This window comes from Rhodamnia argentea, chromosome 3, assembly GCF_020921035.1.
Source record: "Rhodamnia argentea isolate NSW1041297 chromosome 3, ASM2092103v1, whole genome shotgun sequence".
In the NCBI taxonomy this organism is placed as follows: domain Eukaryota; kingdom Viridiplantae; phylum Streptophyta; class Magnoliopsida; order Myrtales; family Myrtaceae; genus Rhodamnia; species Rhodamnia argentea.
The window spans coordinates 12,271,480-12,288,921 of NC_063152.1; the positions used below are offsets into that span (position 1 = coordinate 12,271,480).

The 17,442-nt window shown below is 39.4% G+C and overlaps 1 protein-coding gene across 2 annotated transcripts; it reads right to left on the minus strand.

Annotated features, from left to right (window-relative positions):
* Nucleotides 1-8,901: 8,901 nt before the first annotated feature.
* On the minus strand, nucleotides 8,902-17,104 carry LOC115753796 (ER lumen protein-retaining receptor A). 2 transcript variants are annotated; one of them, XM_030692606.2, is made up of 6 exons: nucleotides 16,769-17,100; nucleotides 16,081-16,346; nucleotides 13,604-13,719; nucleotides 9,591-9,664; nucleotides 9,443-9,506; nucleotides 8,902-9,360 (listed from the first exon to the last, which is right to left on the minus strand). In XM_030692606.2, exons 1-6 carry the CDS (start codon nucleotides 16,857-16,859, stop codon nucleotides 9,324-9,326), a joined length of 648 nt encoding a protein of 215 aa, XP_030548466.1. In that variant the 5' UTR covers nucleotides 16,860-17,100; the 3' UTR covers nucleotides 8,902-9,323. The 2 variants fall into 2 exon arrangements, with proteins under 2 accessions (XP_030548466.1, XP_048132320.1); XM_048276363.1 differs by lacking the exon at nucleotides 9,443-9,506 and having other exon boundaries at nucleotides 16,769-17,104.
* Between the last annotated feature and the right edge of the window lie 338 nt (nucleotides 17,105-17,442).

Here is a 17,442-nt window from a genome sequence, read left to right on the forward strand (position 1 = left end):
CACAAAAAGTTGTGTCATCACAGGTCGCATAAAATTTTGGTCCATCCATGCTTGAAAAGCTGATTAATTATTGGAAAACTTGTGTATGTGATCCCGTTGGTGTTAAATACCATCAGAGTGTGAATTTGATATGCAAGAGGGCGAATAGATGGATAGTACTCTCTATCTTTACATAAACTTTATATTAAAAGTTTGTCATGCCTCTATTTATCACATCTTAAGAAAGACCTATATCCTAATCATTTCCTCCTCTTTCTCCACTCCTCGACCATTTGCTGCCAAACGCGAGAGGACCACATTGTTTTTGGCTTTGTCCTCATCTCGTCCGGACCGGCACCCCCCTCCCTCCCCTTGTTAATGCCATTTTCAGGTGTGGAACACAACCGGCGATGGTGCTAATCACAATGAGAGAGAGAGAGAGAGAGAGAGAGAGAGAGAGAACTGTTGGTTTTCTTTTAATATGGATAATTTTTAATGATCAAAATGGTCCTCACAGGCAACATCTATCAGTAGGAAAATATGCACGAAAGCGATCGCACTTAACACCTTGTGTCCAGCTCCATTACTACGTGATGAATCTTGCCTGGGGGGTGAGAGTGCATGAGTTGGACATTACTAAGCTGCAATAAATAAAACTGTCTGAACAGAAAAGGATAACAAGTAGCTAATAGAAGCACGACAAACCACGCATATGTAGACTACTTGAGGAGCTCGAATCATGCGTGGGTGGCAAGCGCAAGAAACAATCATCAAGCTTCATTAAGAAACTTGTCCACCACTATTATTAAAAATGTGAATTCCGAGGGACCACGGGCACGTAAAACTATTCCTAAGTTGCATGCACAAGAATTGGAGAATATGATTGCCGTAGAAGTTGACTTGCAGGGCGTTGGGTTGTCCGACATAGATTGTGGAAGGACCCGATGGTTGATTTATAAATGTGAAGAAAAACGTTATCTTTTGAACTAGCTTTTGGAATAAGAAATGCCTAAGACTACCCAATATTGGTGTTAGCGCCCATGTCACCAATAAGTCCGGATATAACTGTCACACGGAAGAGATATGGGTTGTTGCAATTTCGACTTAAGACCCGATATGAGAGAAAGAAATTGTTGGGGTTGTCCCACATCGATTGTGAAAAGAGTTGGTGATCGATATATAAGTGTGAGGGAAATGCTATTCTTTAAGCATCCTGGATTCAACCCAAGAAGTTATCTTTGGAGTTAATAGGGCAAAATTTTGGTTTTGCTCTCTTATGCAATGATATTTTTTGTTTCTTATTTTAAAAAAAAATCACATAGTAGAATTACAAAAACCATACATTACTTTTCACCCCATGACCTCATCTGAATTTTACAGAATTGCCACTCCCTCGGCAATTTAATGCCCTCATCTGAATATCCAATTCCCTACCCGCCCAAGGCCCCCCAAATCAATTGGACTCTAAATTCAGCCGCCCACACCACCTCTACCACGCCAAATTGTCATCGGCCGTGCTTGACCTTGAGCTCTAAGTAGAGATGGCCGGTTCCGGTTCAGGAACCGGCCGTTGAAAATACCAATTCTGGTTTCGAACTGGAACCAGCGGTTCCGAACCTATTCATTCCGGTTCCTTTTTTAATTTTAATTTTTAAAATAATAAATAATATAATAAATATAATAAATTATAAATTATAAAATATAATCAAATTGTACATTATAATAAAATGTGGGGAAAAAAGAGAGAGATGAGGAATGAGCTTGAACTTAATGAATTATCATTAAGCGCCTACATATCTTTTTGGTGATAGAAGAATCAAAGCCCATATGGTTCTTTTACCTTTAATAACCCCAACTTACCTCATCGTCAATCGTCGCTACCCGTTGTGGTACCTGTGGCGGTGTTATCTCCACAATCCTCGCTAAAAAATTCATATTCTCGATCCAGCTCTTGGTGTCGAAATTTCGCTCTCGTCCAATCGTCGACACAAGCTTGAGCTTCCACGGACTCCGGGCTTGATCTTGAAAGGCGAGGATCCAAAACTAATCCTCCGGCGCTAAATGTTTGTTCAACCGCAATTGTTGAAGAAGGGGTTGCTAATATCTGGCGAGCGATGAGGGCGAGAACTGGGTAACCGATATGGTGACTCTTCCACCACTTTAGGATTTCGAAATTTGTACTATGTTCTGCATCACGAAACTCAAATTGAGTGGTTAAATATTTTTCTAATTCAGAAATACTACCCGTTGCCCATTTTTATTTTTTTTTCCTACTCTTGAGCATATTATACCCTCTATCGAGTGAACTACCACCTTCGCTACGTGAGGCAGTAGATTGTAAAGATCCAGAATCACTTAAACCATATCTACTACAAAATTCTCCATATAATACTACTATAGATTCTTTAACATCTCCTTGTATATTTGAAATATCTATTGAATCTTCCAAATGTAAACAATCATGACAATACACATTCAAATAATCTAATAAACCGTCTAATTTAATATGTGGATAAAAAATAATACCAACTAAATAGACAAGAGAAATTTGCAAATAATAATGCAACCATTTTTCTCGCATTACTAAAATAGTTCGAGCTAATTCAGTATCATTTTCATATTCACTAAAAATACTACCAATATTAACACAATCTATTAAAAATAAATGCGTAGTAGGATAATAAATACCAGATAAAGTCTTAATAACATCATTAAAAATTTTCAAAAAATCTAAAAAAATTTTGCAAACGTCCCAATGTTGTGGAAGTAAAGTAACTTCAGGAATATTTTGTGAAATAAACATACATAATAAATCTTTGTAATCAAAAGTTTGCCGAAGCAACTCATACGTAGAATTCCAACGAGTCGGAATATCTTTTGGAAATCTTCTTGCCCTTCTCCCATGTTGTTTACAAAATTTTCCCCATGATTTCATAAAATGGGGACGACTCCATAAAAATTTAATTGCACCCTTTATTGAGGCGAGAGAAGTGTTAATAGTTCGTAAACCATTTTGTACACATAAATTTAAAACATGGCAAGCACATCTAATGTGAAAAAATTGTCCGCCAAAAGCGGATTTGCAAATATTTTCTATTTCGGGAATATAAGCGGTATTTGCGGCGACATTATCAAAACCAATTGAAAATACTTTATTTATCAAATTATATTCTTCTAAAACTTGCCTAATTATTCTATAAATATTATGAGCCGAATGTCTTTCATCAAAAACTCGAAATGCAATAAGTCTTTTTTGAATAGTCCAATCGTCACATATCCAATGACATGTAACACCCATATAAGAATGAATTTGCCAAGGATCACTCCAAATATCGCTACCTATATGCACACGTCCATTGAATTCCGCAAAAAATTTTGCTAAGGATTTTTTTCCTTTTTTTATAAAGATGAAAAACTTCGCGTTTAAGAGTACTTTTTGGAATAGTTGGTGCTTGCGGAATCAACGCAGTATTTATCAAATATTTCATATTAAAATTTTCACTCGTATTAAACGGAGCATGATCAAGGGCAACATATTCAGCTAATGTTTGTTTATAAAGTGCATTAGTATAACGGAATAAAGGATAAGAATTAGAAGTGGCGTACCCGGAAATTTGTTGTTGCGTATTGCTGATCCCCGCTTGCGTTGGATGTTTTTTCATCAAATGCCGACGGAATGTTTCGTAGCCGTCTCCTTTCGTAAATTTTTATGTTTGCGAACAATATTTACATTTTATATTATACTTACCTTCGCCTTCATTACGTACCTTGTCGAAGTGTAGCCACAAGTCGAATATATTATCTCGGCCCTTCCGTTCCAGCTCATTTGCGGTTGACATTTCTTTGACACTAGTGGGAGGATGAAGACTTTCTTGTGTTGAGATGTGCTCAACGTTCGGAATCTGGACATAGTTGATATTATCGTCGTTGTCTTCCCAACATGCATACTCACGAGGATCATATTCAAGAATGGGATACTCGGAATCTCCCATAGTCATCTTGCTCTTGTCAACATTTTTGCTTCCATTTGCTATTTTTGAGAGAATTGATTGGAAATCCGATTAAGAGAATTGAGGCGGGATTGAAAGAATTGAGCGATTTGAGAGAATTTGATAGAATTGTTAAGAGGATTTGTGAAAAAAATAAAAGGAAGAGAATATATATTTATAGGGAAGAATTAAAAATAATTCATTGTTTTTTTTAGGCAATGGCCAATTTAGCCGTTGTGGCCCTGTTGGTTGGGGGGGGCAACGGGGACGGCTCTTTGCCCCACAATATCTTTTTTTTTAAATAATAAATAACGGGTCGGAACCAGCTCAAAACCGGCGGTTCCGGGCCGGTTCCCAAAATTATGGATTAGGAACCGGCGCTTGATGGCCGGTTCCGGGCCCACGGTTCCAAATGGCCACCTCTAGCTCTAAGCCCACAACAATGGACGCTTGAGCTTCACGCTCGCAATTGCCATGATTGCTTGGGCTTAACCTCTAAGCTTGCAACTACCATGATAATGAGAGCGCACTTATTATACATCACGCCACTTTTTTCATACAATACTTTTTTAACATAACTAACACATAAATTTCAACACTTAGAAGCTTGAACTTCGAGCTTGCAGCTATCCATGCTCAAGCTTGCCATGGTCACTCGAGCTTGACCTATAAGCTAAGTTCGCGGCCGTGGTGGATACTTGAACTTCAAGCTCGTGACCATGGCTCGAGCTTTTGATTTTTGCATGGTTTTGTGGGTTTTTGATTTGGTAGAGTCTGAAGAAGGAGGAGGAGGAGGATTTTATGGGAGAGAGAGAGAGAGAGAGAGAGAGAGAGAGAGAGAGGAGGTTTGAAAAAAAAGGGAGAAAGAAAAGAAAATCCATCTCAACAATTATTTAATGACATTAACGGCACAAATTTTGTCATTGGTATGATCTAGGAATGACTGGTGACACCTTTTAAAAAGTTCATTGACGACGCTTTTGGACAAAAAAAAAACATAGAGGGATAATTTTTATTTTCGAGAAAAAAAATTAGGGACTATCGATGACATTGGCCCTGTTTGGTTCAGCATTCCAAATGAGCATTGGGGCTCCAAAGTCCCTTGGCTAAATGCAAATGTTGTTTGATTCATTTTTGGCTCACTTTGGGGAGATGCAATTGCATCTCAAATGCTCTCCAAAGTCCTTTAGCCCAAAGTACCTCTAAGCCCTGTTTGGTTCAGCATTCCAAATGAGCATTGAGGCTCCAAAGTCCCTTGGCTAAATGCAAATGTTGTTTGGTTCATTTTTTAGCTCACTTTGGAGAGATGCAATTGCATCTCAAATGCTCTCAAAAGTTCTTTAGCCCAAAGTACCTCTGGAGGTACTTTGGGCTAAGGAACTTTTGAGAAATGCAACTAATATTTTTATTATTTTAATTTTGTCAACTTCACTTGCCGCCGCGGCCCATCGCTATCGCCCATTGGCCGTCGGTTGCCGCCGCCGCCGGTCGCCACCGGTTGCCACCGGTCGCCGCCGGTTGCCGGTCGGCGATTACCGCTTCTGGCGGTCGCTACCGCTGCCGTTGCCGAGGCCGCCGCCACCGTCGCCGAAGCCGCCGTCGTCGCCGCCGCTGTCTTTTTTTCAAAAAGAAAAAATATTTTACAAAATTCATTTTTCACCAAACAATATTTACGTCAAAGTTGCTTTCCAAATGTATTTTTAAAATACACTTTACCAAATACTACTTGCATTTTGAAAAAGGCCTTTAGCCCAAAGGTATTTGCATTTTTTCAAAGTCCCTTGGCCAAATCTTGAACCAAACTCTAAAACTTTTAAAATCCATTTGGCACTAAAAATGGAAAAATACTTTTCTGACAATACTATAAAAATGGTATAATCTCAACCGTAGATGTACACACTAACATCGTGTATTTGCATAGAATACTCATTGATAGAGAGATCATATGGTAAAAAATAACCGATAATATTGTTAGGCTTGAAGCTTTTCAGTAAATATTTTAGGGCGATCCTTTGCCTGTATCGATTGAAACCACCCTCAATCCTTCATTCTATATCGTAGAAATAAGATGATGATACCTGTCACTAGCCGTTTAAAAAATGCTTTTATTCCCTGTAATAAGGAATAAGAAAGTTTGAGATCCCATAGTGACATAGACTCAGATGCATAAATTGGCTAGAAGATCTTAGGGTCCATTTGGGAGAACCCTAGATATTTTTTACTCAATCTGCATATACCATTTGGTTATGTGGTTTTTGATGTATCTTTTATAACTCTGAAGTTAAAAAAAAAAAAAAAGCAGGGAAAAATGGAGGGACTGAAGGGAGAATGGACATATTGAAACATCGTCGAAGCAAACTTGGTGGAAGCAAGTTAGTCCTCGGTGAGGATTGAATCACCAAAGAGGCCAAGAGAGGCGATGCCGAGGTCAAGCGACTTCGGGCGGCTCATTCAAGGCGACGCTAAGGGTCATGCAACCACAGCGACTTGAACTAGTCATCGTCAAGGACTCTCGGCAACCCTTAGTGAGCCTCGCACAACCCTCTACGGAGCGTCGGACCAGTGATCCATATCTGGATCCGGAATATCAGTTTTAGAGAGCAAGATGTTGAACACTGATTGTGAGGGGAAAAGTGGAATACAAAAGGTCTTAGTGAGAGTAAAGTTGGAAGAAAAAAATTTATTAACCCTAAAAGTAGCATTTCCAAAATACATAATGCCAATGCTAGGTGAATTTTGTATTGGGTTAAAGTATTTTGGCAATGCTAACTTTGACTCGGAGGTCTTAGAGAATTTTGAACCAAATTCATTCTTAAGATGTATTTGGTCGTCCGGATTTCTAGTTAAAGTAAAACTGGATAAGATAGGATAAGAAACCTAAAGAGCTTGTCATATTATATCTACTGTTTGGTGAACTAGATATATAAAGTTGGATAAGTGGGGCAAGATGCAACCAAGATGGACTCTGTTTTGCCGAAATATCAGAATGCTTTAGAAATTATTCAATAAGGAGTTATGATGAGTGAGTTTTTATTGGATAGAGATTAGTGCCATCCCGCTTAATAATATGCTTAAGCATGTTGGACGAAAAAGCAAAGAGTGCATGCACGCATGGGGTTTTTGAATAGGTCGTAACCACCAAGACGGAATGATTGGCACAATCAATGTAACCGTAGGTCTTACGACAACGATGGAGATCTACAAGTCTCGCAACACTACGCTCTCTCATGACATGCAATAAGCTTCCAGTTGAAGGAAATCTAAGATCAATTGCTCCAGAATCTCAATAGGGTTATGCTTCATAAACAGGGAATGTTTTGGCAAAATCAATGGGTACAAGTCGATATCAATTGCTGGTTGCTTCCTAGACGAGAAAAACGTAAAGCAGGAGAGAATGTGCCGTAATGACTGCTGAGAGAAGCCTTCCATAAAATATCAAAAAGGAAGTCCAGAAATATGATTTTTTTTTTTGCCCTTCAAAAAAGCAAGAGAACGTCTTGGTGCAATCCTCGAAAATTGACTGCGCATGCATAAGTTAAAAAAAATTTACCTAATCGGTCCTAAACTTATTGTACATATGTCAATTTAATCATAAGATTTGCAATTTAGCTAGTTTAGTTATAAACCTTTACGCAAAAATTCCATGTAGTCCTTTGGGGAGCAGCTTTGGCTTAAAACTTGAGCAATTTCGGTCAATTTTCATCAGAAATCGTTGAGTGGTCCAATCATTACCAATCATCCAGTGTTACACACAGCCATGTTAGCAATTTCCGGCGAAAATTGGTAGGAAGGTTTATACTGGAATTTCGTGCAAATGTTTATGACTTAATTTTCAAAATTAAAAAGTTAAGGGTGGAATTAATTAGCATCTGTACAATATATTTGGGATTGCTTGAATAATTTTCTCAACACAAGTCCAATGGTACGTGATGCTGGTTTGTATATTGCCTAGGCTTAGACGATTCGAAGACTTCATTGAGCTCAGGAATGACTCGTGTGCACCGGGATGTTGTTCTAAACTAATGTTGACCAGGGAAGGGGGAATTTAACATCAAAAGTAGGGAAAAAAACCAAAAGGCAACATGCTTTTTGTGCGAAGTCTTTGGTAGGCGAAGAAAAATTCCATGCGTAACTAAATGAGTAGAACAGATACAAGCACCGAATGACATTGAACCTAATACCTCAACTTGAGGAAACCATCATAAAAAAATCCAAGTCCAAGCCAAGCCCAAGCCCATTAACATATTCGATTGTATTCACGTCCTCTCAAAGGCTTAATCAATATTATTTTACTATGGCCTAGTAAATATTCTCATGTTATAATTCGAAACACAATGAAGATACCATCGTGCTCTCCTTGCTTTTCATACAAAAAGGGTTAAGACAAAATGGATTCGAAGCAAGCGAAGGGGAATAAGCAAAAGATCAGTTCATACAACACTACGGATTAACATGTGAAATGGACTGGAACAGATAAGACGGAAAAATTCTATGCAGTATCTGTACCGCAGCACGACAATCATCTCATATTGTCTTAAGGCATGTATTCTCTAATGACTTCACTATAATTATAGAATAGTCAAAGCTAACCGCGAAAAAGAAAGTTCGCTGAAGAAGGTTTTGATTGATGAATCAACGTGGAGTTCATGATATCTTTTGCATGGACGATGATGATGTCATTCTCCGCCTCCCATAAACTACTCAAATTCACGTGCCACTTCTTCTGCCCAGCCAAAGCAAAGTACAAGTGTCTATCTTCGCTACCAAAGAGTCAAACAACTCTCCGTCACACCTTTACCTTTTTCCGATAGATGGCTTAGCACGTTTTGGGCAGATTCTGAAGGACCAGCCTAACAACTGGAATGGAGATCAATTGAACTTGCAAAATCTCAGGGGAGGGCCATTCACATGCAAAACGAAACCTACGAAATCCTAGCAGAAAAAATTTCTCTTTTTCATCTCTTGTTCATTCCTATAATACTTTTACAGACTCGAAAAGGCGGGCCGTAGATACATTATACTGAGATTACAGGTAAAACGTCTTCAATGAAAACAATGGGCACATAAAAAAAGCCTCCATGTCATAACTTCAAAAGAAAGTGCGACAAGTTGCAAACCTTCACCTCATGCGTGCGTTCATGGCCGGTGACATCCGAATCGATGGATATCTTCTCCAGTACGGTATTTTTTATCCATCCACCCAGAATGGGAATGCCGTCAGCGTCTGGGGCCAACACCACTTTCTTTTTTGTTCCCTCACGTTGTCATTCAGCATGTGATCCAGAGCGATAATGACAACGATGTGCAGAGAGATTACTCAAGGAGTTCCAACCATTCAACACCTTCATTATTGGCTTAAGCTGGTAGCTGAAGCTTGGCATTGTTCTTCCAACTACAAGAACAGGAGGGAATCTCACGTCACTTGTACAACTATAATAGACCAATAATTATCTAGAGGGTTTCACTTTAACTACCTGATAAAGTAATAGTAGAAGAAATCTGCATAAAGAGCGGTTTGGACAAGCCCCGAGACGCAGGCTGATGAACAAAGAAAGATCAATCATTCCACCTCTAAACAATAACTGCAATTAGTTTCCTGAAAGTTTAACAAGACCAGCTTACCTATCCCTCGACTGAAATGCTGCTCGGCGAAATAGCGATATATCCAGTTGAGAATGTAGAAAACTCGATAAGCCCTGAAAGGCGGGAACAGAATCTAAGAACAATATATAATGCCAGCATACGGTAACACAATGAAGCAAATACAAAATTGTTACCAAATAAAAGGAGCCAAAGCAATCTAGAACATCCTACTGAATTTGTGCTAAGTACTGCAAAAGCTGCAGATAGCTTTATCTCAGGAGGTTTTCTATGTCATCCTCTTTCTCCTTTGTGCTTGACAAAGGCGAGAAATAAAAGCTAACCAATACATGGTTAAATAGATCATATACTGTGATCTCCAATATAATATGGACATAGAACAGGCTCGAATCTCCATGCTAACATGGTTCAGTTCCATGGATATGGTAACAGGCAAATATTGCCTTCAATACAAGACAGATTGCAGCTTAATCTATGGGAAATGTTCTACACATTCTGGCATTGTTGCTGTAAGGATAAAATAGGTTACTGCAAGATCTGTTAATACGGAATTGTAGGTTTCAGAAGGCTTATCCATTAATAAAAAGGAGAAAAGACTTTCTTCAATAAACTTACCATGGTTTGGACTGTCTGGCAACAAATGAGATGAAGAGGCTTTTTTTCCTTTATTAGTGATAAACTTTTAGGCACAAAGCCTAAAGATCATAGTCAACAAATGGAAAGAGAAGAAACCAATGTGAATGTGAATCGACATAAATGGACAGACACAACATGAGCCTAAGTCCATAGTCGACATTTTTATTTGCGATGGTCTATCCGAAGTTCTCATCATAAATTCTACTTACCACAAAAAGTTACAAGGAGCTGAATAAATGGAAAACTCCAGATGAAATAACACCAAGATTCATTGGCAGGGAGAGGAACGGAGGGGGGCTGTGACTTTCAACTGCTAAACACAGAAAGTGATCTTTGCAATCCTAAACTACAAAATGTTCCTTAGTACAGCTCATTGAGGCCAAAGAAAGAACTATCCTCCAGAAATCACTCCCACTAATTTTGAGGTTACCATTTCTCATCAGCGACTTTCACTTAACTCATCAGTGGAATGATCAGATTTTCGCTTGTTAACCAATAGGCTAGTTTTCTAGGGGGTGGGAGAGAAGGCGTTAAACAGCAACACATGAGTTTGAAACTGAATGTACTCTATGACTATCGGATGTTCGGAAATCTACTTCAGGTTTTAGGTTGCACCAAGGCAAGCATTGAACCTAGGATAACAGCCCACTTTTACAACTTCTCCACTTGTAAAGGATGAAATACTGGTTACGGAACTCTTTGATTTAGGATGATTCTAAATTTGAGTGTTGATAGAGGATTGCAAATGGAGTTCCGCACGATAAAATGAAGTCAAACTACATCTCCACAGCAGTTTTTTCTGTATTCTGAGCCAAGTTCGTTATTCAGTAAAAATAAAAATCCTTAACCCTAAGAGATTGCTCCAAGTTAAGTGTGTTCTTTTTCCTTGCTCAAATTTTGAGTTCAAATCATGACATCTTCCATTTTCTTGGCCATCTATAGGAAGATGAAGTTGTATGCTTCAATAAGTTTCCAGTGCACATGGGACAGGGAAATATACACTCAATGGGAATTAGTTGGTGCTCGGAGAAAACTCCAAACACCCTGTTGTCAGCAAAAAGAAGGGAAAATACAACAAGAAGCACTCTTTCAACAGCAAGACTATACATGCAATGATAAAAGATTTATTATTGTTAGGTTTATTACTTATTATCCTATAGTGTTAGCAAGTTGGGGTTGTTTATGTAATTGGACAAGGCTAAACCCTAAGTGTATAAATACTTCTTTTGATCTCAATAATAATTATTCTCTTTTTTACCTACAACATGATATCAAAGCATTGCCTTCTTACGTGGGAAAAGATGTATGACCACGCTGCTGCCACTAGGGTTCCTTCCCTTGATGCGATAGCCAGCAAGAAGAGAGTATTTGGCTTGGTTGTTATTTTGTCTGACGTCTCCAACCGTGCTGCCTCCCATTGCTGCTACTCTTGCACCGGCACACCTTCGACTATGAGGAGACTCTTTCTCCGGTGGCCAAAATTCCTTCTGTCCTTGTCATTCTCTATTTGGCTGCCCGATTTCGGGGGACTCTTCATCAGCCTGATGTCAAAAATGCATTCCTTCATGATGATCTTCAAGAGGAGGTCTATATGGAGCAACCACCGGGGTTTATCGCTCATGGGAGAAGGTGTGCCAACTATGAAAAGCTCTTTATGGACTTAAATAATCTCCTTATGCTTGGTTTGGCCGATTTAGTGACGCGGCTATTACTTTTGGCATGCATCGGTACAATGTGGATCACTCTGTGCTTAGTATGTCCTCTTCAAACGGGTGTGTTATTCTTGTTGTTTATGTTGATGATACTATTATTATTGGAAGTGATGTTAAAGGTATACAATGGCTCGAGAAGTATCTACGAAAGGAGTAACACTAAAGAATGGGGTTGTCTTTGTTATTTTCTTGGCATAGAAGTGGCCTATGCCGAAGGCAGTATCGCTCTCTCTCAACAAAAGTATACTCTTGACATTCTTAAGAGGTGGGCTTGCATGATGCTAGGCCTGGTGATACACCTATGGACCCCGAGGTGAGGGTTGATAATGAACACGAAGAGCTTCATCGTAATCCGAAGAAGTATCGTCGGTTAGTAGGCAAGTTAAATTATCTGACTATTACATGTCCGGATATTTCTTGTGCTATTAGTGTGGTGAGTCAATTCATGAGTTCTCCCCATACTACTCATTAGCAAGCCGTCCTACAAATTGCTCGGTATTTGAAGGGAGCTTCGAGTCAACGGCTTGTGTTCCATAATCGAGGTCATTTTCATATAGCTGGTTATTCTCAACCCGATTCTATGGAGGTAACAGGATATTCTGATGCAAATTGGGCCGGTTGCCTTATGGATCGTCGGTCTACTTCGACGTATTGTGTCTTCCTTGGTGGTAATCGTGTCATGGAAAAGTAAAAAACAACTTGTTGTTTCTCGATCTAGTGCAGAGGTGGAGTATCGCGTTATGGCTAATGCTACGGGTGAAACAATGGGTACGTACGCTATTGGCTGAGATTGCTGAAATTGGACTGCATATGGCCGGATCATCTACTCTCCATTGTGACGGATCAGTCCGCTAATCATATTGCAAGCAATCCAGTGTTTCATGAACAAATCAAGCATATAGAGGTGGATCATCATTTCGTTTGGAAAAAAGTGAATTGTGGTGATATATGGCTCGTGTACGCACGTTCTAAGGAGCAGCTAGCAGACATTTTAAGCCCCTTCGACGTGGACGAGTTTTATACATTTTTCACAAGTTAGGCTTTTTTTATATGTATGCTCCAACTTGGAGGGCAGTGTTGGGTTTATTACTCATTATCCTATAGTGTTAGCAAGTTGGGGTTATTTATACTTGAGGGGGAGTGTTGGGTTTATTATTCATTATCCTATAGTGTTAGCAAGTTGGGGTTATTTATTTAATTGTACAAGGCCTAACCCTAAGCCTATAAACACTTCATTTTGATCTCAATAATAATTATTATCTTTTACCAACAAGAATTATGTTTTGAGATGATACGTATTCCATGATCAAAAAGGGGTTTGGACAGATGAGGCTTGACCAAGTTATCAAAACCCAAAGAAAGCACTCGATGACATCACAAGATGGGTTTAGTTAAACCTTAAAAAGAAAAAGATAGGCTCAGATTAGAAAGATATTTAACACCCCAAATACGAGTAACGAGGGAAAACGTAAAAGTATGTTATCCAAACAGAATAGGGGAAACTTAATAACAGGGGCTACAATACGAGGTTGTTCCTTTGCACTCTGAATATTCTAAGTGAATGTCTATGAATAGGTAATAGAGTACCACTAGTGCAAAGGAACATCAACAGAACATAATGAGAGAGAAGCAAGAAAAACTCAACTTGTAATTGAAAGCAAGTAAGATATTAAGAGATATACATACCCAAGAAAGAAGACATATTGCCCTGTTAGATTGTCAACATTGCCACTTCGTTGTAGCAAAACTAACTGGGGAAAAATTGCAACAGCCTCCAAATATATCGAAAACGCCCAAAAGATCTGCAGCAAATTAATAAATGATCTCAGTTAGCAACTTAAAGGTTCAAATAGGCAAGAACATGACAATCTCATAAAGGATCCCTGAAGTGTAATAAAGTAGAAAAATAAGTCTAAAGGGAAAAACTCGGGGAATGCAACGCACTTGACGTAGGATTTCAAAAAACACAAATCTATTGTCTGGGAAGCATTTTGATCCTTCTCCCTATTTAGTTTTTTCTGGATTATATTCCAAAGGAAGAGATTCATGGATCAACTCACTGTGCATGTTCCTATTTCTTGTTGCCTTTTGTTTTCCAAAGGAAAAGAATCATGCATAGACTCACAGGTCACCAAAAAAATGAATAAAACATGATTGTATCACTTCTTCCAGGCTTCCAAACGTTGAAATCAAACATAAGGAGACAACAGCCACTAAGCTCTAATGAAAAATGCTGTAACAGAGAAGTTAAATGCCACTGCCTGAAGCTACATCAGAAGGCTACAACTTGTCCCACAAAGGACCATGAAGAATCATGAGACCATCCGCTTCTCCCAGAGTTAACCAAGAGGTGGTCCTGGGAGAATCACAAAACCAATCCATCAATTACAAGTTTGCTTTGTGTAGGCCATTCCAACACCCTCACATTGATATTGGTGGCTCTTAACAGCACATCAAGCCCCTAAAAAGCAATAGGCTGACACCTATGCTGGAGGAGTCGTTTTTTCCTATGAAACAATTATCCTCCGAGTCCCAACAGCAGAAACAACTAGCATAGACAGCCTTTTCTACCTTTCTAATTCTTTGTTTGGGGAGGGGAAGAAAAATTACGTTGAACATAACTGTAAACAAAGTTACAGAGTGGGTGCAAGAATTGGTAGCACTAATATAAGCAGAATTTTTATTTTCCCCTTGCATCTAGAATGCTATACTAGACAGTTTTGCTCATTATAACATAACTAACAATACTAATATGGCCTCCACTGTTAACGGAATTTCTTTTCCTCTGAAGACACCTTTCCGACGAAGTCTCCTAATTTAGAGATAACCATGAGAATTGCTGAAGAAAGTGACAAAGACAATATATTATGCACTAAATGTCACGTACCATGATACGGGACATCGGTTCTATTTTATGGCACTCTAGTAATTTGGAACAAGAAAATTGACATTCCCATCATCCAATTTGAGATTTTCTATTGCATTTCATTCAAAAAATTGGTAATTTACTTCCAAGACAAGCAATGCCATGAAAAGGCAGTTAGAATTTTAGTATGTTAAGCAGTCTTTGAGATGTACATAAAACACATTGTAATGTGTATTGTCCTAAACACAGCTAAAAATGCAATTTTTTAATTCAACAACACAACAGGAAGTAGCCCATGCACTCCATACCACATTTAAGCCTGATCATATTAAATAGCCCTCAGCAAGATCAAAAGGCCATCGATTCTTTTACCTTTTTGGCCACCAAAGGCCATTAATTCCACAAATAGCTATATATATTCTACAGAAATTAAGGCTGCCGATCGATTATTTTCATAACCCCTCCTGCAGCTACTAAAAGTTCATTTGGATTGACAAATTTATTCCACACAGCACTTTTTTGGCTTCCAGACAAATTTTTTCTCACTGAGAAAGACAAAATTTGAATTTTCAGAAAACATCAATAATTCTAAATTAGATTTACTGTCAGCATTTGTGAGTTTTCCCAGGTTGTAGGGGTTTTACGTTAAATAAGAAAAAAACTTCAACACCAACAAAAGCTAGAGCGAAAGAATTGACTCCAAACAAAGGCTATGTACGCGAGCAAATGCCAACAAGTTCGACTAAACAACAAATAAGTAGAGGTACAGCTTGTAAAATATCAAATATCTACTATCCAAACAACTAATAAGCAAATTAATAAGGGTTTGCAACTGAGAAAAATGGAAACACAGGCACCAACTTATCCCTGGCAAAGCTTAGAAACATCAAACCTAGGAATGTCACTGGTAAATATCACGGAGAACTCAGTATCCAACCTAAAAATCCTACCAAGGATATAAGGCAAAAAAAGGAAGCACAATATGGTAACCTAAAAACGTAACCGTAAACGCAGAGGAAAAAAGGGAGCTGAAATGAATTTGACGAGGACCGAAAGGAAGAAAAATCAGAAGTCACTACGATGAATATAACCTTAGCAACAAAACACGCTAACGTCTTGCAACGGATTGTGTGTCAAAATGTCTAAGTCCAACATTGTTCGTGAATGGTAGATATGTCGTTCAAGCCTCAAAAGAGTCCAGCGAATTTCCACATAAGTGATTCCAACCCCATTTAAACTTCTATCTCCAGTCATCAAGTTAATCCAAAACATGCGCAAGATGAATACGAGAATTTACCTCCTGAAAAGTGAACTTTTCATGAACAAGAAGTGCCAACACAAATGCAGCCAATGCCAGAAAATAATGACGAAAGGTGTCGAGGTCCTTATTATAGCTACGGCGCACGACAGGATGCATCCGCATGCACCACACGATCGCAAGAGAACTCCCAATGAACACCAGTTTCATTACAGTATTATACACCGAAATGAAGTCCGTAAACAGATCCAAGTACCGCATCAAAAACACCAGTGCGTAGAGCTCCTGAGTCTTTAGGGAGATCCCTGGACAAGCGCCATGAGGAGATTTCAGCTTTCCCGATTAACAAATAAAAGAACCCACAAAATCAATCGACCGAAACCCAACGGTGTTTGATCACTACATGCACCGCAGCCACCCCCCACCCCACCCCCCACCCCCCAAAAAAAACCCTAATTAATCAGATTCAACTTCTACGTAGACATACATGTAGCATAATATCTACGTAATAGCCCTAGAGAAAATTGAATATAAGGAATAATCCGCCATCACCATTGAGCTTCATGGATTGAATCTCAGACCTACTAGAATCGCCGCTTAACCAGCAATACCAAGTTCACCCAAATAGACCTAAAGGGCACCGAACTGCTTAAGCTACACGCTCCCCATCGACAGCTTCAAGCACGCAACTACGTAACGAAGCGGGCAGAGAGTCAGAGAGTTTTACCTGAGCACGATTTGGTGGCGTAAATCTTGAGGAGAAGAACCAGAATACTCATCAAGTGAGTCATGTCGCCGGCGAATCTGAATATGTTCATGGCTCCCGACGCTAAGGAGGAACCCTTCGCGAGCGAGAGCGAGAGATGGAGAGAGCAGAGACGAGAAGCTCCTCGACTGGCTTCCGGGGTTTGGTGTGTTGTTGCGTGCTGTTGCGTCGGAGGGGGGAAAGGGAAACCGAAATCGAGGAAGAAGAAAGGTGACGTGGCGGTCGGAAACCGCTCGTGGGCCCACCACGGTTTCGTCGTGGCGAGAGGTAATGGTTGTCTACGGATCGCCTGTGCCGTTGATCTCTACGCTCTCGGAGCCGAGGGCCATCTGCAGCCGTTGATTATATGCACACACCGGCAAAACTGGTCGCTTGACCAGCCCTTGACATGGAGTTGTGGGGTTTGACCAGCATTTCCAAGCACCTGCCTTTGGGCCTCCGAACGCTGTTCAGCGAAACTCAAAGTCCCCTTATTTTGGGCCTTTGGTAATTTTTGGAATGATATTTCATGACTAATGAAATTTTTCCTTCTAATTTTGCTCCCTCTAAATTATCGAAATTTCAATTTCACCCTCGCTGCTGTCCCGCGATCTCGACAAGCGTCGCACGAAATCGCGTGAAACTCGGCGCCGGAT